The sequence below is a fragment of the Notolepis coatsorum genome (genome assembly GCF_963971535.1).
Source record: "Notolepis coatsorum genome assembly, chromosome: 6".
Classification (NCBI taxonomy): Eukaryota; Metazoa; Chordata; class Actinopteri; order Aulopiformes; family Paralepididae; genus Notolepis; species Notolepis coatsorum.
The window spans coordinates 183292764-183315961 of NC_140170.1; the positions used below are offsets into that span (position 1 = coordinate 183292764).

General features: G+C 42.2%; 1 protein-coding gene across 1 annotated transcript in view; it reads right to left on the bottom strand.

Annotated features, from left to right (window-relative positions):
* Nucleotides 1-23198, bottom strand: part of LOC311231220 (serine/threonine-protein kinase 4-like) — a 93775-nt gene that overhangs the window by 16591 nt on the left and 53986 nt on the right. Inside the window, exon 10 of the mRNA XM_084317763.1 lies at nucleotides 6274-6434. Coding sequence (XP_084173889.1) covers nucleotides 6274-6434 — 161 coding nt within the window. The remainder of the gene's footprint in view (nucleotides 1-6273; nucleotides 6435-23198) is intronic.

Consider the following 23198-nt stretch of genomic DNA (forward strand, 5'->3'; position numbering starts at 1 on the left):
AAAAGGCTCTCAAGGCCGGATCGACGGGGTCACTACGGGTCACTGGCTGAAGGAGGCAGAGATGAAGGCAGAGATGAAGGCTGAGAGCTCGGGTCCATCAGGAAATCATCTCACCCTCGGCTCCACCGGGAGCCACTCACGGCAACACGGTGAAGGGGATGAGACGGGTGGAAGTGAAAGGGGGGCTCGCTGGTCAGCATATGTAATGCTGCTAACGGATGCTAGATGCACGGATGCCTAGTGAGTGAATGTACAGAACATGTTTGAAACCGTTTTTATATTAGCTTTAATGTCCGTCTATTTTTCTGTTTCTTTTCTGGCTTAAACATCTAGCCCAGGGACTACAAGTGAAAACTAGTAGCAACCCTGCATATTTACAGTTTTTTTATTTGTATTTGTTTTTAAATGTATAACTGTTGATTGATATGCACTGTCACTGATCAAATAAACTGAGTAAACTAAACTAACACTAGCTAGATATCACAGCCGGTAAAAATCATAGAATAATATCATAGAATTCTATACAACGTGAAATCCAGGGCACTTATTAGTCAAAACGCTCACTCCAAAAGTTGTTGAAATGGTCCAATTTGTCAAATGACATTACATTTTGTCAAAAGAGACAAATGTGAGTGAAACGCACACTGTCCAGTCCTGGCTTTAGACAAAATCACCAACAGTGGTTTAAGAGAAGTTAGTTATCTATATTGAACGTGATTCATTCATAATATTTTTTTGTGGGGCGGCGTGGCTCAGGGGTCGAGCGGGTCGTCCAATGATCGAAGGGTTGGTGGTTCGAATCCCGCTCAAGCCTTTGAACGTCTGCCATTTCTACCGCAAAGACGGCACATAAGTAACGATACGATGCGTCGATCGTGAGTATGCAACTCAACAACATGTCATGGTCGATGTCATCGACTCACCACTGCAGCCCTAACTCTTAGGCTTGGTGGGTGTATTGCTGAGGACCGAGGGGAGTACAGTGTCAAGTGTGGTGCCAGTTGGTAAGATGGTGATGCTATAACAATACACTTTACATTTGCCGGATATATCGCCGAGGACCCAAAGGAGTGCCGTGTCGAACGGCCATGCCTTGAACAGGCACTGCACTGTGTGTGTGTGAGAGGAAGAGAAAGAGAGAGAGAGAGTGTACTAAAATGGTACGAGAGTGTGTGTACTAAAAAGGTACAAGAGAGAAAGAGTGAGTGTGTGTACTAAAATGGTACGCGAGAGAGAGAGAAAGAGAGTGTGTGTACTAAAATGGTACGAGAGAGAGAAAGAGTGAGTGTGTGTACTAAAATGGTACGAGAGAGAGAGAAAGAGAGTGTGTGTACTAAAAAGGTACAAGAGCCAGAAAGAGTGAGTGTGTGTACTAAAATGGTACGAGAGAGAGAAAGAGTGAGTGTGTGTACTAAAAAGGTACAAGAGAGAGAAAGAGTGAGTGTGTGTACTAAAATGGTACGAGAGAGAGAGAAAGAGAGTGTGTGTACTAAAATGGTACGAGAGAGAGAGAAAGAGTGAGTGTGTGTACTAAAATGGTACGAGAGAGAGAGAGAAAGAGAGTGTGTGTACTAAAAAGGTACAAGAGAGAGAAAGAGTGAGTGTGTGTACTAAAATGGTACGAGAGAGAGAAAGAGTGAGTGTGTACTAAAAAGGTACAAGAGAGAAAAAGAGTGAGTGTGTGTACTAAAATGGTACAAGAGAGAAAGAGTGAGTGTGTACTAAAATGGTACGAGAGAGAGAGAGAAAGAGTGAGTGTGTGTACTAAAATGGTACGAGAGAGAAAGAGAGTGTGTGTACTAAAAAGGTACAAGAGAGAAAGAGTGAGTGTGTGTACTAAAATGGTACGAGAGAGAGAGAAAGAGTGAGTGTGTGTACTAAAATGGTACGAGAGAGAAAGAGAGTGTGTGTACTAAAAAGGTACAAGAGAGAAAGAGTGAGTGTGTGTACTAAAATGGTACGAGAGAGAGAGAGAAAGAGTGAGTGTGTGTACTAAAATGGTACGAGAGAGAAAGAGAGTGTGTGTACTAAAAAGGTACAAGATAGAGAAAGAGTGACTGTGTGTGTACTAAAATGGTACGAGAGAGAGAGAGAAAGAGTGAGTGTGTGTACTAAAATGGTACGAGAGAGAAAGAGAGTGTGTGTACTAAAAAGGTACAAGATAGAGAAAGAGTGACTGTGTGTGTACTAAAATGGTACGAGAGAGAAAGAGTGTGTGTACTAAAAAGGTACAAGATAGAGAAAGAGTGACTGTGTGTACTAAAATGGTACGAGAGAGAGAGAGAAAGAGTGTGTGTACTAAAAAGGTACAAGAGAGAGAAAGAGTGAGTGTGTACTAAAATGGTATGAGAGAGAGAAAGAGTGTGTGGGTACTAAAAAGGTACAAGAGAAAGAGTGTGTGTGTACTAAAATGATACGAGAGAGAAAAAGAGAGTGAGTGTGTATACTAAAATGGTACGAGAGAGCGAGAGAAAGATAGAGAGAATGAGAGAGAAAGAGTGAGTGTGTGTGGGGGGGAGAAAGACAGAGTGTGTGTGTAATAAAATGGTACGAGAGAGAGAGAGTGAGTGTGTGTACTAAAATGGTACGAGGAGAAAGAAAGAGAGAGAAAGAGAAGAGAGAAAGAGAGAGAGAGAGAGAAAGGAGAGAGAGAGAAAGAGAAAGGAGAGAGAGAAAGGAGATAGAGAGAGAGAGAGAGAGAGAGAGAGAGAGAGAGAGAGAGAGAGAGAGAGAAAGAGAGAAAGAGAGAAAGAGAGAAAGAGAGAGGTTCAGAGCTACAGCACCAACTTAATTTCCCAGGCGTCTCCTCTGAGTTAGAGTCTACTAGGACTGCTCTCGTGTTCAAGAGAAAGAACAGGATGGAAACGCACCTCTGTGTCTCCAGCTCGGTGTTTGTTGGCTTGTACCTGTATGTCGGCCGCATAATAATCTTCTCTATTCCAATAACTCGACTGCCTCGCTGGACCTCAGTGGGAACAGCAAGGCGCCAGAGGGCGCTGCAGGGGTCAGGGGTTCCACTCCCACCGGGGAGGTCAGCTGTGCTAAACATTTAATGCACTTGTGGTGCTGAAGGTGCTTTGGATTTCATTGTATTACTTATTTCATTAACTCTTTCACCACCACACCGCCGAAGGTTAACCTAATCCTGATCTCTCTCAATGCACACTGTGGGGAGAAGTGGCGTTAGATCTTCCACTGCTTCCCTCACCGCGCCCCGTCATCTAAATTAAATCGCTTTGGAGACCCGAGCGTTCTCACGAGCTGCACCCCGACTCTGGAACAAGCCTCCCTCAGACCATCAGAGACTCTCCCTCACTCTCCACCTTTAAATCCAGACTCAAAACCTACCTGTTCTCCCAAGCGTACGACCTTGCCTACCCATAACACCCTCCTCCAACCTACCACCTCCCTTTCTCCTTCTCCTCCTTCATTGACCTCCACGCGCGTCAACAAAGACTAAGCTTAGCTCACTAGTAGGGGTGGGAATCACCAGAGGCCTCACGATACGATATTATCACGATACTCAAGTCACGATACGATAGTATTGTGATTCAAAATATATCGCGATATGCTGAGTATTGTGATATTAATATTGCGATATATTGTGATTTATTACCTTTTTTCAACTGCAAAGTAAAACTTTGTCAACATGTTTTATCTAATAAAATAAAGTTTTCAGTCTGTTCATCTCACTTCAATCATTTTTATTGCAGCAAATGGGATTTTCTCAAGCAGACGGATGTAAACACTGTCATCTGTGTTGCATGTACCTGACAAACTGAACTGTTTGTATTACAGTCATATTCCAACTTAACTGAATGCACACGTGTGTGTGGACTACTGTACTATTACAGGTTTTGAAATGAACAATGCAATTTCCTTATATAAAAAATTTATAATAATTATAATTATAATTATATAATAAATAATAAAATATCGATACTTGGCGTCCTTGTATCGATACAGTATCGCCACACAAAGTATCGTAATAATACTATATAGATATTTCCCCCCACCACTACTCACTAGTCTCAGCTTGTTAGGTCTTCATTGACCTCCGTGTTAAAACCACGAGCGCCTCAACAACGACTTTAGGTTTAGGGTACCTTTCACATTTGAACCGATACCGGTACCCAACAGTACCTTTTTTTCTGTACTTTAGTCTCTTAAAAATGTAATCTACCTACCTCAGTTAAAAAGAATTATAATAATAATTCAAATAATTTATTATCATTATTATTTATTTAGAACAATTTGTATATATATATATATAATATTTATATAATATCGCAGCGAGGGTTGTCTGCATCTAGCTTTGTAAAGTGTAACGACACTTGCGACCGTTTTCGGCTTTGCCATCGCCCCGACTGCTTTAATCAAGTCAAATCCTAGGTGAGCGTGTGTTGTGAGTGTGAACGTTGACGTGAACGTGCGGCACACTTCGCGGTAAACCAAATGTTGAAGTCGTGGGACTTAAACCGAAACGTGGCACCGGCGGATCTCGCGTGAATCGGTACTCGGTAGTTACCGACGTGATTCGGTCAGTACCCTTATTTCGGTTGGGTTCGGTGCCCATCCCTACTGAGCTTCGCTCACTAGTCTCCGCTTCAGTCTTCAGTTGCTGTCGCATGCAGTCGTCGGTGTTTCACTACACACATGAGTGCATGCTTACCAACTGTTTTTACTGCAACACTGCTATCACCGACATCTAAGAAGGGAGATCCCCCCTTGAATTGGCCCTTCTAAGGTTTCTCTCCTCCACACTGCCTGTGGTGCATTTTTTTCCTATTGCTAGGTTTTAGTGAGTTTTTCTCCTTACCTTCGCGTGGGGTATGTCTGGGAGTGTTGCATTTATTTATTTAGCATTTATTTAAAAAAAAAAATTGACCTTATGGTGTTCTTGTTTTTTGTTCTTGACTTATTGTGATGTTTCTTCTTGACTTGTTTAAAGAAGACGTGTACGGCCCATGGGGACATTAACGTGTGTTGTCGGGCCTTACAAATACATTTGATTTGATTTGTTACATTTACATTTAGTCATTTAGCTGAACGCTTTTATCCAAAGTGACTTACAAGTTCTGTACGACAAGCCATCAGGAAGGGCACAACTCTATCAGCTGAGTAACAATGTTCATCAAAGTGTTGAGTGCTACAGTGTAGGTTAGTTTATTAGGACAAGTGCATGACAGTAAGGTTAGTTAGGGTTAGATTTTTTTTCATTTTTTTCTCTCGTTGTTAGGCTGCACACGGCGACGGAGGCCTTGCGTAAAACACACCGCGGATATCAAGGTACTCCAGGGACGCCTAAAAATAGCGGCTCCAACAGCTCTAAAATTAGAGCCTTCAGCCGCTCCCTCTCGCCGTTGACACGCGGCTGTCAAAGAGCGCTGCCTCAAAGAGCCGTACGACTGAAACGGAAACACAGCGTTTCTCCTTCTCATTTAAAAGTCTAATGGGAACACATTGGTGAAGTAAGACGTGTGAAGGGAAGTGAACTCCACTTACTGAGTCTATATCCTCTGGGCTGCAGACATTCTGTTCCCGCTAGTAACACTGGTGCTGCCTGCTGGAGTTCTTAGCCTACTGTATTGTTTTTACATCCTGATTATATTAAGATTGATTTTAGAATGTTTTTGGCATATCCTGATTATATTAGGATTCATTTATGAAAGTTTTTGGCATATCCTGATGGTATTCCGATTACTTTTAGAATGTTTTTGGCATATCTTGATTGTATTCAGATTGATTTTAGAATGTTTTTGGCATAGCCTGATAGTATTCCGATTGATTTTAGAATGTTTTTGGCATATCCTGATAGTATTCAGATTGATTTTAGAATGTTTTTGGCATATCCTGATTGTATTCAGATTGATTTTAGATTTTTTTTGGGCATATCCTGATAGTATTCAGATTGATTTTAGAATGTTTTTGGCATATCCTGGTTGTATTCAGATTGATTTTAGAATGTTTTTGGCATATCCTGATGGTATTTAGATTGATGAAAACACATGTAATAAAATGTTTGCAGCTTACCACTTCAATGTCTCCTTCACCAGGTAGTTTGAGACAGACAGACAGACAGACAGACAGACAGACAGACAGACAGACAGACAGACAGACAGACAGACAGACAGACAGACAGACAGACAGCTTACCACTTCCATGTCTCCTTCACCAGGTAGTTTGAGACAGACAGACAGACAGACAGACAGACAGACAGACAGACAGACAGACAGACAGACAGACAGACAGACAGACAGACAGACAGCTTACCACTTCCATGTCTCCTTCACCAGGTAGTTTGCGGTTGTCTGCATTGTTTCCTCCTCCTCCTCCTCCTCCTCCTCCATCATTGTGACTGTTGGCTTCCTTCTCCTTCTGTTCAAAGTACTCCAGGAAGGAGGGCTTGGCATGGTGCATCGTCTCATCCCTCCCTAAACAACAACAAACACATCACATCTAACACTGTTCTGCTTTACCTGGTGGTATATAGTAGAGAATGATGAGAGGAGAGAGAGATGATATATATATATATAGATCATGTTTTAAAATGTGGCAAGAGAAGGAGGAACCTTCAGAGTCAGTCGGAGGACGTTCCAGGTGTTGGAAGCATCAGAGGAAAAAGCAGTTCTTCCTAGTTCAGAGCAAACTGGAGGAACCCTGAGAACCAACCAGTCATTTGAACGTGTAGAATAGGTTCCAGGGCCCTCATTTGTCAACAATTCTTAGAAAGTGTTCCATTTTCGTTCTTAAGCACAGAATTTAGAATGCGTGTACGTACAGAAAAATCGGGATTTATCACACGTGCGTAGACGTGTCCCACGCACACTCTGTGTTGATAAATGCCACTTGTTCTACGCTCCGCGCTCGTGCGCGGTTTTACGTATTTGCATATAGAACTGCGCGTAATTAACCATATATGGTCATGAAACACCCCCATGAAATGTGGAAAAGTGGACTAAGCCGAGCGAACGCCTGGGAGAAATACGTGACAGGCTGACAGACGTGTACACGGTGATTGCTGGGCAGCGCAAACACTTATAAAGACCGCTAACCACTGTTTGTCATTGGTGTCATTAATAACCATGCTGGAATATGACTGCTTTTTCTTCGTTTCATTAGATTAATACCCGGGGATTAAAGTTCTCCGTCAGTTTCATTCCAAATCGCGACGGATTTTCCGTCAATTTTCTACCTGCATATGATTTGTAGAGGCATACAATCTATTTTGATGTCGGTATTAGGTAGCCTATATAAACAATAATACGAGAGCATATACAAGAATCTTTCTATTCACATAACTGCATTTGTGATGGAGCTTTGACAACTACATGGGTGGTACAGTAACAGTCTATTGCTCGATCCATCTCCAATATCACGCTGGACCGTGCCATGTAGCCTATGTATAGCCTGCCTATGTGATCAATAAAAACGCGAACTTGAATCCCATCATCATATTTATATGTTGTGTCTGTCCACTATGTTTGTTACTTTGTTATTTTTCCCCCATATGTAAAGCGACATTGGGTCTCTTGAAAAGGCGCTATATAAAATGAAGCTATTATTATTATTATTATTATTATTATTATTATTATTATTATTATTATTATTATTATTATTATTATTATTATTATTATTATTATTATTATTATTATAATTATTATTATCACGTCTGTGCGGGAGCTCACAAATAGACTGTCTTTTAGTCTCAGTGAAGTTTCAACGGAGGTCATCTATTCTAACCAACAAATTGAAGTAGAAAGCATTTCGTTGTGACCAATCTTATTTGTAAACATGACACACAAAATAATAGTATTTCGCTTTTTATTTTAAACAATATTTAATCGCGTTTGGAGGTGGGTGTTCTGCGTCTGCCCCCCCGTGCCAAACAAGCAGGCAAACCTCTTGTTCGAGCGTGATCCCGTTATAATTACACTACTGTCGCTATTTTACAATTAACTATAATGAATTACGGGTCATACAGAACACGCACCAGTGTTGGAACTAATGCACGGAAGCTTATTTCCGCGTCTGCAGTCTCCATATTCTACCGCTGGGCGCCAGGTACGCATGGTCCGAGCTGTGCGTATATATACGCACAAAGTCAAGCACACGTTCAAATTTATAAGTCCCACACTTTGCTTAGAAATTATCGTACGCACGGGTTACGCACATATCTGTGCGTACGCAACATTGATAAATGAGGGCCCAGGATTCCATTCCAACAGTGTTGTGATGTAAGGGGGAAGTTTACCAATGAGGACTATAAAAATAAACAAATACTAATGATCGTTACGCCTTTCAACCAGAGAAGGCCATCCAACCATTTCATAAAGGCTTTGTATCATATCTGTCATCACCAGTAATGCATCTAATAATAATACATTTTATTTGTAACACACTTTATATTTGTAACAAATCTCAAAGTGCTACATGAAAGGAGATAAAGATAATAAAATAAAAATGAATAAAACAACCAACGAAACGAAGTCGGCTCTAGACAGCTAAAAAAGAAAATATCACGTTTTTAAAAGCCTCAACGGACTGTGGTGCTCTCAGATGGTCGGGGAGGGCATTCCACAGCCGAGGAGCAGCTGAGCAGAAGGCCCGGTCACCCATGGTGCAGAGGTGTGTCCTGTGTTTGGGTTGGAGTGTGTTTGAGTGTCCAGAGCGGAGGGAGCGGAGGGAGCGGGTGGAGGTCGGGGGATCGATGAGTTCCTTTAGATAGGAGGGGGCGTTGCTGTGGATGCACTGATGGGTGAGGAGGGAGACCTTGTACTCTATCCTGAAGGAGAGGGAAGCCAGTGTAGAGAGCGGAGTATGGGTGTGATATGTTCATATTTCCGCACTCTCATCGGGGTTTAAGTTGAAGCTGCAACATGTCTATAAATCATATCACCAACGTCCAAAATTGATAAGAATAAATCCTCTTTCCACTAATCATGGGAAAGCTGGATCTATTCCTGTACAGGACGCCAAGTTAGATAAGAGAGATGTATAGATAGAAACTGATATGTAGATGGATAAATATGAAACAGAGATAGATGATAGAAAGAGAGATACATAGAGGCAGCTGCTGTATATAGATGATAAGACATATATAGAGATGTGAGTGGATGAGTCAGAGAGAGGGAGAGAAGGATGGGAGAGATAGACAAAGAAAGAGGGGTGGGAGAAAGAGACAGAGAGAGAAGGATGGGAGAGATATAAAAAGAAAGAGGGATGGGAGAAAGAGTCAGAGAGAGGGAGAGAAGGATGGGAGAGATAGACAAAGAAAGAGGGGTGGGAGAAAGAGTCAGAGAGAGGGAGACAAGGATGGGAGAGATATAAAAAGAAAGAGGGATGGGAGAAAGTGTCAGAGAGAGGGAGAGAAGGATGGGAGAGATAGACAAAGAAAGAGGGATGGGAGAAAGAGTCAGAGAGGGTAAGATGGGGAGAGATGGGATCGAGGGAGAGAAAGAGAGATGGGAGAGAAAAAGGGAGGGGGCAGATAGATAGCAAAGTAGATAAAGTGATAAAAAGCAATACATGGACAGAGTGTGTGGGGGGAGAGAGAGAGAGAGACAGACATGGAGACAGAGATAGAGACACACAGAGAGAGGGAGAGATAGAGAGAGAGAAATAGATAGAGATGGAGAGAGAGAAAGAGAGACAGATTTGGCTAGAAGAATTAGCATGTTTGTGACTTTTTACTGGGAAAATGTAAAAATAACAATAATACGAGTTCATCCCTCCTTGCTTTCTGAAAGGTTTCTTACTGTTCAGTACTAGTCTCCCAACCACAGAATATTCTGATATTAGGTACCAGAAAAATAACAAATGTAATAAACGACCATCTGGGAACACACCATACATAACTATTGATGTTTATGATTTATGCATTTAAACGTGTACGTCTGCTCCGCCGTCGGTGTGTGAACGGGTACAAATGTGAGGAACAAAAATTGTAAAAGCACTATATATATTATGCACCATTTACACTACATAATGTACTATTTAGTAGGGAGTGTACAGGGTGCACTTTGAGACACGGGCACAGTTGGAGTGGGCCGATGACGAGGTCACAGGAGAAGACTTTTAACCAAAGACACTCCGACATAGGAAGATGACACGTTACTGTTGTTCTCCAATACCCACATCCGGTCTCCCCATCTCCCCTGATCAATCAGTCTCCCCATCTCCCCTGATCAATCAGTCTTCCCATCTCCCCTGATCAATCAGTCTCACCTAAAGCCCCCACCCACCTTCCCTAACAGCCCCTCTCCCCCCCCTCTTCCGGAATAAGATAAGGTATTCCTTTATTGATCCCCTTGGGGAAATTCAGGCATCATAGCAGCATGGGGAGGGGAGGTACAGGTAGTAGAAGACATGATACAGGTCATATATGGTATCAATCTTGCGTTGATCCGAGCATGCATTCGTTGTGATCCGAAAGTCTTATTGTAACGTTAATCCACAACGTATGCCGTTGGTGACGATCGAAGCATAGAAACGCCCCACCCTTTCATGCATGCATGATGAAACATAATACCAATAATATAGCGTTGATTTCAGATCGATTGTTGATCCAGGCGAGGAATGGCACGGTTTCTAGGGAAATGCACTAAACGCTGCTTAGCAGCGTTTCCTGGGATTACACAGAATTACTCTAAAACTATACTCATATTCACCACGGTATAAAACGGGAATGTATGGATGAAAAAAATTATTTCTTTTTCACAAATTGAACGATAGATACTCGATGTCAAATGGGCAATAGTTTTATATCCATAGCTATGATATTTACTATCGTTTTAGCACTGCAAACGCCGGCATGTATCCCCATTCATTAAAGCGCTGGCACACACGGACCTCTGGCGCTGAATGTGTTAATAGGGTTAGTGTAAACAATATAACAATATAATTAACTCTGGATGTACACATATGGGCAAGTGGGCAGTGTACAAAGGTCAAGGTCAAAGTGTAAGATAAGATATTCCTTTATTGATCCCCTTGGGGAAATTCAGGCAGCATAGCAGCATGGGGGGGGAGGTACAGGTTAGGGATGGGCGTGAGTAATCCATTACTCGATTACTCGTAGCTATGAGAATACATATTTGTTTCACATGTATGTGTAAGATTATAACTGTTTGTTGGTTTCCTTAAACATATATACGTGAATGAACAAAAATAAGTAAAAAAATATAATATATATATATATATATATATATATATATATATATATATCATTTAAATATTTTAAGTATTTTTTCCCTTTCCGAGTAATACACGATCACTCGAGTATAGCATGCGATCAATCGATCTGGATTTTTCTTTAAAATGCCCATCCCTAGTACAGGTAGTAGAAGACATGATACAGGTCATAGAATTATAGTACAGTGGAGAAGTAAAAAAAAAAAAAAAAAAATTAAATAAAAAAAAATTAAAAAATTATTAGTTAGTGTAAACAATATAATTAACTCTGGACATGCGCATATGGGTGAGTAGGCAGTGTAAAAAGGTCAAGGTCAAAGATAAGATATTCCTTTATTGATCCCCTTGGGGGATAACCTTGTCACCTGGCCCCACCCCTTCCCGTCATGCAGAAATATCTACGTATACTATGGATCTGGGTGCTGATTACAGGACCCCCCCCCCAGCCAGGGGCTCATTGCACTCATTACGGGACCCCCCCCCCCCCCCCCCCCAGCCAGGGGCTCATTGCACTCATTACGGGACCCCCCCCCCCCCCCCCCCCCGGCCAGGTGCTCGTTGTGTCTTCTCTGAGCCAATCTCCTATTTTACCTAATAAATTTGTAACAACCGACTAATGGACCAGTGAATTATTTCCCCCGGCATCCACCAGAGATGGAAATGGAACGGTTCACCTCTCCAGGGGTCATCTACAGATCAGAAAACATCGATTCTGTATCAGAATTGTAAAATGTATGACATACACCACGCCATACTGCCAACTGTATGCATACTGTATATATACTAGTATATATCTAGATTCTAGTGTCTATTGTAACTATATTTATTGTAATGCATAATATAACTGATGGGGCATACAGACCCTCATCTGCACCTTGACCTACACTGCCTACTAGCTCATATGCATAGAGCTAATTATATTGTGATATTGCTTACACTGCCTATTCTTTACTTTTCTACTGTACTATAATTGTATGACCTGTATCATGTCTTCTACTACCTGTACCTCCCCTCCCCCCATGCTGCTATGATGCCTGAATTTCCCCAAGGGGATCAATAAAGGAATATCTTTTTTGTATTTTATTTTTTTATTATTTTTTAAACAAACACATAAACAAACATGACAACACATGATAAGATATACAAGTATTAGTTGACAGTGCACATCCAATGAAATCACATTTTAGTTAATTGTCTTATACAGGATATACCCTTAATACCCGTTATCTAAAAACCTACACACATATGCTCTAGCTCGTACCCCCCCATCCCGGACCCCCCATTGGATAATCCATCCATTATCCAATAAAGGAATATCTTATCTTATTTGTGTGACGCATTACAGAAACGAACGACTCGGAAGGAAGGAAGGAAGGAAGGAAGGAAGGAAGGGAAGGAAGGAAGGAAGGAAGGGAGGAAGGAAGGAAGGAAGGAAGGAAGGAAGGAAGGAAGGAAGGAAGGAAGGAAGGAAGGAAGGAAGGAAGGAAGGAAGGAAGGAAGGAAGGAAGGAAGGAAGGAAGGAAGGAAGGAAGGAAGGAAGGAAGGAAGGAAGGAAGGAAGGAAAGGAAAGGAAGGAAGAAAGTAAGGCAGACAACTCAATTCATAACATTGCCATGATCAACAATTTTTTAAATGACCGTTGAATCCATTCTCATAATGACTAGGGATGGGTACCGATTCCGGTACTTTTAAGGGTATTGACCGAATCACGTCGGTACTACAGAGTACCAATTCACGTGAGATCCACGGTGCCACATTTCAGTAATGCAAACGTTTATTTTTTGTTTATTTTTTTTTTAAACGTTTCGTTTACCGCGAAACGAAACCTATGAAGTGTGCCGCATGTTCACGTCAACGTTCACGTGTACGCACGATACACGCTTACCTAGGATTTGACATGATTCAACAACAACAAAGCAGCCGGGGCAATGGCAAGCCGAAAGCGGTCGCAAGTGTGGTTACTGGTTACGGATTCTGATTGTAGTTATTTATATCGTCTTGCGTGGTTTGTTTAATCGTTTTATACTTGTTATTTTGTAAAATACAATACCTTTATTTATTTAAATATATAGATGTGTACCTTTTAGTTACACAGAATAGTTCATTGCTGCTAGAGTGGTTTGTTTAATCGTTTTATTTTGAAAAAGATTATTTTTTATTTAAAGATGTGTGTGTACTGTGTATATATATATATATATATATATATATATATATATATATATATATATATTAACCCTTTAATCGCCAAGGACGACTTTAGACGTCATTCCTCGCCATGCGTAATCTGCCAATGACGTCTTACAGCGTCTTTGAGATCAATATTTCAAAAATCTGTCATGGCAATCATATTTCACCCACGGAGACTCGAGACTTGCTGTTGATCTCCTCTCAACTCTCCAACGGTTCAAGACCGCCATCTGGTGGCCGATCGGCAAATCGCCAAAACCGGAAGTGACGCGCAGGAAGTGGTGCTCACCCATATTTCGTCCGGCCACTCGCTATCGGGACTCCAGCTTGATACACTAGATAGCGATCCGTTGCCAATAACTCGATAAACAACATGATTTGGACGTATATATTATTATACAACCTGGAAATGGATCGCATATATCAACATCCCATAATAGCGAACATCCTGCTCCACGCTGATCGCCCAACGCTACGAGGAAGCTGCGGTGAGTTTCAGCGTGTTTGATTATTATTAAACATACACACTGCTCCGATCAACATATCACCCATACTAAATAAATGATTTAACGTCGGCCACGGACTTATAAACCCCCCCCCCCTCCGGTCACCAGCAGATGATGAGGCATGACGTGTAGGACCTTGTACAATTGAAATTTTTTATCTGACGTCAATCGGTATCAAACTACATTTGATGATCTAATATATGTATTTAGGGCTATAACTCACGTTCTGCAGAATGCTGCAGAAAACGATAAAAACATATTTATACTTTAGACCGTATTTTAGTATCAATATGTGAATGAAAAGTAGAACGTTGCTACATCCTAAACGATAGATACTTGACGTTGAATGGGCCATAGTAATGTCAATTTAGCAATACAATTAAAAAAGTTATAGCCCTGCAAAGAAGGGGAACATCTCCATAGACAAATAGAGCTGGCAGAGGACGGTATAAGGATGGATATAAGCGTGGCAGAGAAAGGGTTAACAAATTGTTCTAAATAAATAATAATGATAATAAATAATTTGAAGTTTGGACACATTTTTACAACCGAGGTAGGTAGATTACATTTTTAGAGAGTAAAGTAGCGAGAAAAAAAAGGTACCGCTGGGTACCGGTATCGATTCACGGGTACCGGTTCAAATGTGAACTGGTACCCAACCCTAATAATGACCCTGTGTATTTATCATATCTGCCGTTTGCTCGGCTGGATTCATAGAGGTCTTCAACGTTAGGAGTGAAGGCTGGAGTAGCTGCACAGTGTGATCTCACCCCGACGCTGCGTTTCATCATGCGTGTGATTAACAGCTTTCATAATGGCACTTCATCTGCATAATGCACAACATTTAGAATGATGCTTCACTGGATTGAAATGCCCAATGAAGTAAAAAAAATGAAATACTTTTGTGTTGTGGTTATCCAACGCGCCTCACTCTAAAGCACTCGGAGGAGATGATACAGGCCAACGCTCAACAGCAGATGCAGACTCATGGCAACTCCACTCATTCACAACATTCACTTTAATAAGAGCGATCGTCGTCATTACAGATTTGCCATTTTCTCATTAGTCCAGAAATGGCTCATGGAGATTACCGTAGTGCAAACACTTCACTGTAGGGCTGCAACGATTAGTCGACATAATCGACGACGTCGATCATAAAAACTCGTCGGCGCCGAATCTTTGCGTCGATGCGTCGTTAAAAAGAATATATATATGGTATATATATATATATATTTTTTTTTCTATAATATTTTTTTTTTGCACTACCTATCTTTGTGAAAAGTGCCTTCTCAGCTCTGGTCCAGCTGGAGACAAAGCAGAGGAACAGATTGGACATTGAGCATGACCTCAGAGTTGCTTTGTCTACCATCACCCCAGACTTTGAGACTCTTGTCAGGAGCAAACAACATCCCCAGTTATCCCATTAGTTCCCTGGGATGTTAAGCTAAGAAGTCTGCTAAGAAGGATATATTATTTATTATTATCATTATTTTATTGCATTGTGTTTTTAGCCCTAGTTGCACTTTTGTTGCAACCCCAGTTATCCCATTAGTCCCCCCAAACTTACTGTCGGTCTGTTATGTTAAGCTAAGAAGTCTGCTAAGAGCCCGGAAAAGGAGCCGCGCCCACAGGAAGCAGAGATGGAGGGTGTGACAGAAATAATCGTTAGATTAGTCGACTACCAAAATAATCGTTAGTTGCAGCCCTACTTCACTGTCTACCTTAATATTATCTTGCAACATTGTAGCGACAATCTTTTTATAAAAAAAATAATTTGGACTTGCAATTTTCACAATATCCAGAGAATTTTCCCGCAATAAAAAACACTGAAAACAACATCAAGCATGTTGGGACAGCAGTATTCACAAAAGAACCTCCTGGTGGGTCTGAATAACAACCATTACATGCCCTTGAGCAAGGAACATACAAGCCTGAACCCCTCTAGTGGAGCTGCTCAGTGGCCAAAAGTGGAAGACTGGTTGTAATACTACCATGCTGAGCACATCTTAACCTCTTAAGCCCTAGCCGTATTTTCTGAAAATCCGCCTAAAAATACATACCTAAGTAAATGGAAGATTGCTCCACTTCTACAAGGTCCATTTGCATGTTCATGGTATCTAGGGACATCTATGGACCTCAGGGAATGTATTCACAGTGTCAGGAATCTTGTGTCTGTTACTAGGCTTGAGATTTTGTGATGAAACAAAAAGGAGAATATAAATTATGATTTGTCTTTGCATCTTTGACAGTGAATAACACCATGCTAAAAATGACCAGACCAGATGAAAAACTCTGGTGACTCGATTAGAAAGCAAAGCAAGCAGCCCAAAGTATGATCAATGTTGTTCCTCATTGCTTAAGACTATGTGGGCGAGGACAGAAAGTGGCCCCATGTGGGTCTGGTCCCTACGTGACGTGAGGAGTGTTCTACTAGAGCCAGGAGCCCAGGAGCCCAGGAGCCCAGGAGACTAAACACCTCGCTGCAGAACGAAGAAGCAGAAGAAGAAACCTCCAGCACAGCTCAAGCCTTGATGTATGGTTTTAATAACCAGCGGTGCTGGCGACCACGGTGCCAAGTGCCTATGGAGAAAAGGTCGGGTCCATATGGGAACCTTTCAATATGCTTAGAGTTGATGAAAACCCACTGGTGTCTGAGATAAAGGTATTAGTAACATCCGTGTTGATGGTTTAGTGGTCGGGTTGCCGGAGCTCTCGGCACAGAGGTTTGCCGTCTTCACCGCTTGCTTTAGGTTCGATTAAAATCTAGTTTTAGCTTTTTCCCCATTTTGCTGCAATAAAAGTGACAGGAATGAGGTGAACAGACTGAACATGTTATCTTATTAGATGAAACAGACTGCAGATGTTGACAACGTTTTCCATTCAGGACAAATATTGAAAAAAAGGAAATAATGTAATTGTGATTATTGTATCGCGGGGCCTCTGGTGATTCCCACCCCTAACTAAATGTTAAAATATTATATAATATGATAAATGTTCCACTGGCTCGCTGGCTCGAGGCCACGCTGAACAGTAAGATACAGCAAACAACAAACCAGGGTTCCCACATACATTGCAAAATAAAATGCAAGGACTTTCAAGTACTTATACAAGCACTCTTTTTTATTTTAAAGGGGCATTTAAAAGGATACAATTCACTTTTAAATGCTGTTTTTTCTAGAAAAATTATCTGATCCAATATGTATGGCTTAAAACCAATTTCCGAGAATTAGCTACACTTTAAAAGGAATTATATTTCTTGATTCAGAACAATTTTATCATGGATGAACACAACTTTCAATGTGAATGGTTGATTTGAATTTCAATTACTTTTTAAGCACCTTGTTAAGAAATGGGCTGTTTTCAAGGAATTCCAGGCCTTGATTTTTTTTTTTTTTTAATCAAGTACTTTAAGCACTTCAAGGACCTTGTGCGAACCCTGACAAACCTCCCACCTCACTGTCCTCAAGGGCTGGTTCCAGAGCTCTGCTATAACTACTAGTAGAAGGTGATCACTACAGAGCTCTGCTATAACTACTAGTAGAAGGTGATCACTACAGAGCTCTCCGTTATAACTACCAGTAGAAGGTGATCACTCCAGAGCTCCCTGCTATCTACATGGGAAGATATGATAATGTCCTCATGCTAAAGATTTAACATTTCAAAATGTCCCATCAAAATAACACCTTTCCATCACTTTGATGTGTGAACAGTCTCGGATAGTGGACGTGAATGTGAGCGAGTAGCAGGGGAAGTGTATCGAGCTAACCGGCCCTATAATGCGAGTAAAGGTTCAAGCAAACAAAGAAAGCAGTCGCGGCAGTTGGCAAAACACCCCCGAATGCAGTCGACTCGTCTATATGGGGAACACGACACAGATAGGCTCTAGTTAGGATTCGATCAGCGTGTTGAGTTTGTTATCGATTGCACCCCGTTCTTGGACGTCTGGCACGGGTTCTCAACACACAACCCTAATCAGGGGCCTGTTCTGGGGTTGGCGACGACAGCCTTTTGGGCCACACACACCAGCTCACATTTCTTGGGTTTCGTTGACATGTCCTTCCTGTTCTCCTTTGCCTGCATTGGACTGTTCTGTTCTCTCTGTCAGGCAAGGAATGAATAGCCATCCGTTTGACTCTGAATTCCCCTCTCGCCGGGCACTTCAGCACTCGCTTACGCCGCCGAGCGCATCGACCTTGAGAGAGCACGTACTTTAATGAAATCAGCCACCGTTCAACCCCATATGGATCATTTCTCGACAGTGAGTAGATACAAGCAGGTGAGGCTCATGCGAAGACCATAGTTTAGCCCGTAGTCTCCCACTCTAGTTTACAACTTAATAAATTAATGGTGAAACAGTGTAAAGGCACTCATGTAAGTGCTCCTACACGCACAAACTCACTTTAAAACTAGACGCACAAACTCACTTTAAAACTAGACGCACAAACTCACTTTAAAACTAGACGCACAAACTCACTTTAAGACTGATACTGGATTTCAGGGGCCAATACAGATATTAGGGAGTACTACTGGTAGAAGGATATGATCACTCCAGTAGTAGTCCAGAGTATGATATATATACTGTATATATAAATAATTTTATAACACCTTACTTCTTCCACCCTCAGCCATCTGTAAGGATACATTTAAAAAAAAAATTAATAAAAACAAGAGACATTAACTGAATTATATTTGAGCTAGAACTAAACTAGTTTGCATTGCATGTTCTATTCCGACGGTATGCAATAGTCACGTGTTTTATGCAAAACTAGCCCCATTTTTGCCCGATGCGTAAGTAGTTAAAGGCCCTTTTCAAAGCTGCCATTTTGACTCGACAAAAAATGACACGACATTGCCTGGGTTAGGGGTTCTATGTAGCTGAATGGGTGGAGCGCTTGTTCCTCTGAGCATGGCAGTAACACTGCCTGGGTTAGGGATTAGATTCCACGGTGGTAGGACTACAACCCCCACTGGACACCACTGTGGTAGGACTACAACCCTCACTGGACACCACTGTGGTAGGACTACAACCCCCACTGGACACCACTGTGGTAGGACTACAACCCTCACTGGACACCACTGTGGTAGGACTACAACCCCCACTGGACACCACTGTGGTAGGACTACAACCCCCACTGGACACCACTGTGGTAGGACTACAACCCCCACTGGACACCACTGTGGTAGGACTACAACCCCCACTGGACACCACTGCGGTAGGACTACAACCCCCACTGGACACCACTGTGGTAGGACTACAACCCCCACTGGACACCACTGTGGTAGGACTACAACCCCCACTGGACACCACTGTGGTAGGACTACAACCCCCACTGGACACCACTGTGGTAGGACTACAACCCCCACTGGACACCACTGTGGTAGGACTACAGCGACACTTGTCAAGCATCATCAGAACCAAAAGTAGACTTAAAAACTTAAAATTATACATGTATTTTGCGTGTCAAATTGCAACTGCAATATCTGGCTAAATAATCTGAAATACTGATGTCCATTTGGTGCAGACTAGTCCTAGAAGCTGACACAAGCAATGCAGCATCTGGGCCGTGCAGGATCGTGTGGGTGCATGCATTACATAGAGTACAATTCTGGGACACGTAGGATGGGTAAAGAAACAAACATGCATTATTTACCTCAGCAAACTGGAGCAAAATAACATACTGGTCTGGGGATGGAGTGGGCTGAGCGGGGTGAAGAGACGGAACAAGAAGGAGGGGACAGACCTGACTGTAGCCTCGCAGGTGAAAGGAAGAGATAGAAAAAGAAGGAGGGGACAGCCGTGATGGTAGCCTCGCAGGTGAAAGGAACAGGATCTAGGAAGCAGGGAAGGAGGGAAGGAGCTAGGAAGCAGGGAAGGAGCTAGGAAACAGGGAAGGAGCTAGGAAGCAGGGAAGGAGCTAGGAAGCAGTTAATAATAGTATAGTTAATAATAATAATAATTTACTATAAATAATCATGTATTTTACTTTATTATAATAATCATGATGATATTACAATAGTCTTAATATTAATTAAAACTTTATTTATATTATTATATTGTAATTTCTTAATCTTGTATTCTGCTATTTTGTATTCCGTCTCGAGAGCGTGTGGTGATCAGGCCCAGAGCACCTGCGACTGGGAACGTAAGTCACGAAGCAAGACTTCTGAAGGAGAGCGGAGAAATGTAGAAATAATTAATCAAACTTGACATAATGGTTTCCTTCCAAATCCATTTCACACAATGAGAGATTGACATTTTGTGGGAGTCGGTGATTCAAGGTTGAGCTGACCGATGTGGGGAAAGCTCCACTGTTAGAGGCTGACGGCTCCTTCAGACCGTTAGTCACCTCAGACGAGAACCAGATAACTCGACGGGTGGAGTGCTTGTTCCTCTGAGCAAGGCAGGCACTAACACTGCCTGGGTTAGGGATTAGATTCTCACAGGGGCCATCAACACTAAAAAGCTGTATGCAGTTATTCCATTGTAAAGCGTTTTGAGTAGAGATGTTCCATATTGGCTTTTTTACCGATACCGATATACCGATATTGTCCAACTCTTAATTTCCGATATCAACCGATACCGATATATGCAGGGTTCCCCCCCCCCCCCCCCCCCCCCAAAAAATGGAATAATTTCAGGTAATTAACATTACATATCTCTTGTTGTGGAATTAACACAACAATATGCATACTTTTGACTATAAATAAAATCAGAATTTGTTCTTACTTGCTTGCCTGGGTAAATAAAGGTTAAATAAATGTAAAAAAAAAAAATATATATATATATATATATATATATATATATTTTTTTTTGAAAACAGATACCGATATTTTCCGATATCACATTTTAATGCCAATATCGGCCGATAATATCGGACATCCCTAGTCGATACCCTTAAAAGTACCTGATTCGGTACCCATCCCTGCACTACAACTAATCCGTACACTAACCTCGACCTAACCCCGATTGTAATCCTAAACCAACACTAAAACCAGCTCTCTGACCAGCAAAGATGTCTAGGCTCCAATTAACACATCGAGTGCCAACGACGAGATTAGTCGTGCTAACTCGCCACGCGTCGAGTGCCTCGTCGTTTAATCGTTATTTCTTTTATTAGCGATATCCATTAATTTTTCATCCATCCAGCCTGACGTTATCATTGTGAATGGGTCTGAGCTCGAAAAGGGCAAATACCGCCGCCTATCGTCTCCCGGATGGTAATGCACATCATTGGATTGGATTGGGTGGCCATGTGCATCAGACAAAAAGTCCGGTCCAGGGTTTTCCCATCTCTGGCAAGCAGTATCGTGTTACCAGATTGACTGGCGAGGCTCGGAGCAGCGTTGATTATGTGTTTTGGTGCTATAACGTTGGATCAATAAACACGATCAATATTTGGAATGGCGAGCAGGAATTGGATTCATCTTTTTGCAGAACATCTGATGTGAGGTAAGGACTCTATTTTACCAGTATTGGGTTAATCAGATGTTTTTTTCTCAGCCATCGCAGCGTGTCTGTGTGTGTGTGTGTATGACGTTAGCGCTGACCAAGTCATGGATAATAGATTTTTCAGCCCGCTTATCTAGCGTGCATAAGTACACATATACTATTGATAATCTAGCGTTTTGAAAACAATTCATAAATCAACCAAAAAATTACAACGTGTTTTGTGTATTCCACTAAAGAGCTATTATTGCGGAATTTCTAGAACTCTCCAAAACTATACTCGTATTCAAAACGGTATAAAACGGAAATGAACCAATGAAAAAACAATCCGTTTCGTACATGTTGACTGCAAGCAAGTCATTGATAAGCGAGGGGTGTTTTAGACCCATAATTTAAGATATAGTTTAAGCCTTCGCAAATTTCCCCGACCTCCCATTGACTTCAGTGCTGGCACTCTAGCCCATAATATGGTCAAAGGGGCGTGGCACTCAATGTGTTAAAGGTGGTCTTTCAGGAGTCAGCTCTCAACTTCATCCCTCTTACTCTCACACACACCTCCAGGAGAGTGGAGTGCTGATGGAATTAAGAGTGTGAATGTTCCGGTGTTAATGTGGTGGCAAGTGCAGGGATCCATACTAACAGGATACCAGGACATCAGAAGACAACCAGGGTGTGTGTCAGAGAGAGGGGGAGGGGGGGGGGAGAGAGAGAGAGAGAGAGAGAGAGAGAGAGAGAGAGAGAGAGAGAGAGAGAGAGAGAGAGAGAGAGAGAGAGAGAGAGAGAGAGAGAGAGAGAGAGAGAGAGAGAGATAGAGAGAGAGAGAGAGAGAGAGAGAGAGAGATAGGGAGGGAGTGTGTGTGTGTGAGAGTGAGTGAGTGAGTGAGTGAGTGAGTGAGTGAGTGAGTGAGTGAGTGAGTGAGTGAGTGAGTGAGTGAGTGAGTGAGTGAGTGAGTGAGTGAGTGAGTGAGTGTGTGAGAGAGAGAGAGAGAGAGAGAGAGAGAAGAGAGAGAGAGAGAGAGAGAGAGAGAGAGAGAGCAGTGTGTGTGCGTTGTGTGTGTATCTTGTAGGGCTGTCACTTTTCCCCCACATCTAGTTTGCACAAATCCAACGTAAAAGATCATTCGATCAAAGTAATTCAAACTTTTATGTCATCAGAATCCTCTATTATATATTCATAATGGTGGACGTAGCTCCTGTAGTGAGTTGTATTCATAATGGTGGCTATACGCTCCTGTAGTGAGTTTTATTCATAATAGTGGCTATACGCTCCTGTAGTGAGTTTTATTCATAATAGTGGATAAGTGGAGTTTTGTGTCCATATGATTTGATCAGTTTGGATGAACTCGCACAGCCCCAGGCTGCAGTATTCGCCTCCGTCAATCAAGCATCGAGAGCAAGAGAGGAGAGAGAGAAACAGACGTGCAGCGAGAGAGAGAGGAGAGAGAGAGAGGAGAGAGAGAGACGTGCAGCGAGAGCAAGAGAGGAGAGAGAGAGAGAGAGATGTGCAGCGAGAGAGAGAGGAGAGAGAGAGAGGAGAGAGAGAGACGTGCAGCGAGAGCAAGAGAGGAGAGAGAGAGAGATGTGCAGCGAGAGAGAAAGGAGAGAGAGAGAGACGTGCAGCGAGAGCAAGAGAGGAGAGAGAGAGACGTGCAGTGAGAGCAAGAGGAGAGAGAGAGACGTGCAGCGAGAGCAAGAGAGGAGAGAGAGAGACGTGCAGCGAGAGCAAGAGAGGAGAGATAGACGTGCAGCGAGAGCAAGAGAGGAGAGAGAGAGACGTGCAGCGAGAGCAAGAGAGGAGAGAGAGACGTGCAGCGAGAGCAAGAGAGGAGAGATAGACGTGCAGCGAGAGCAAGAGAGGAGAGAGA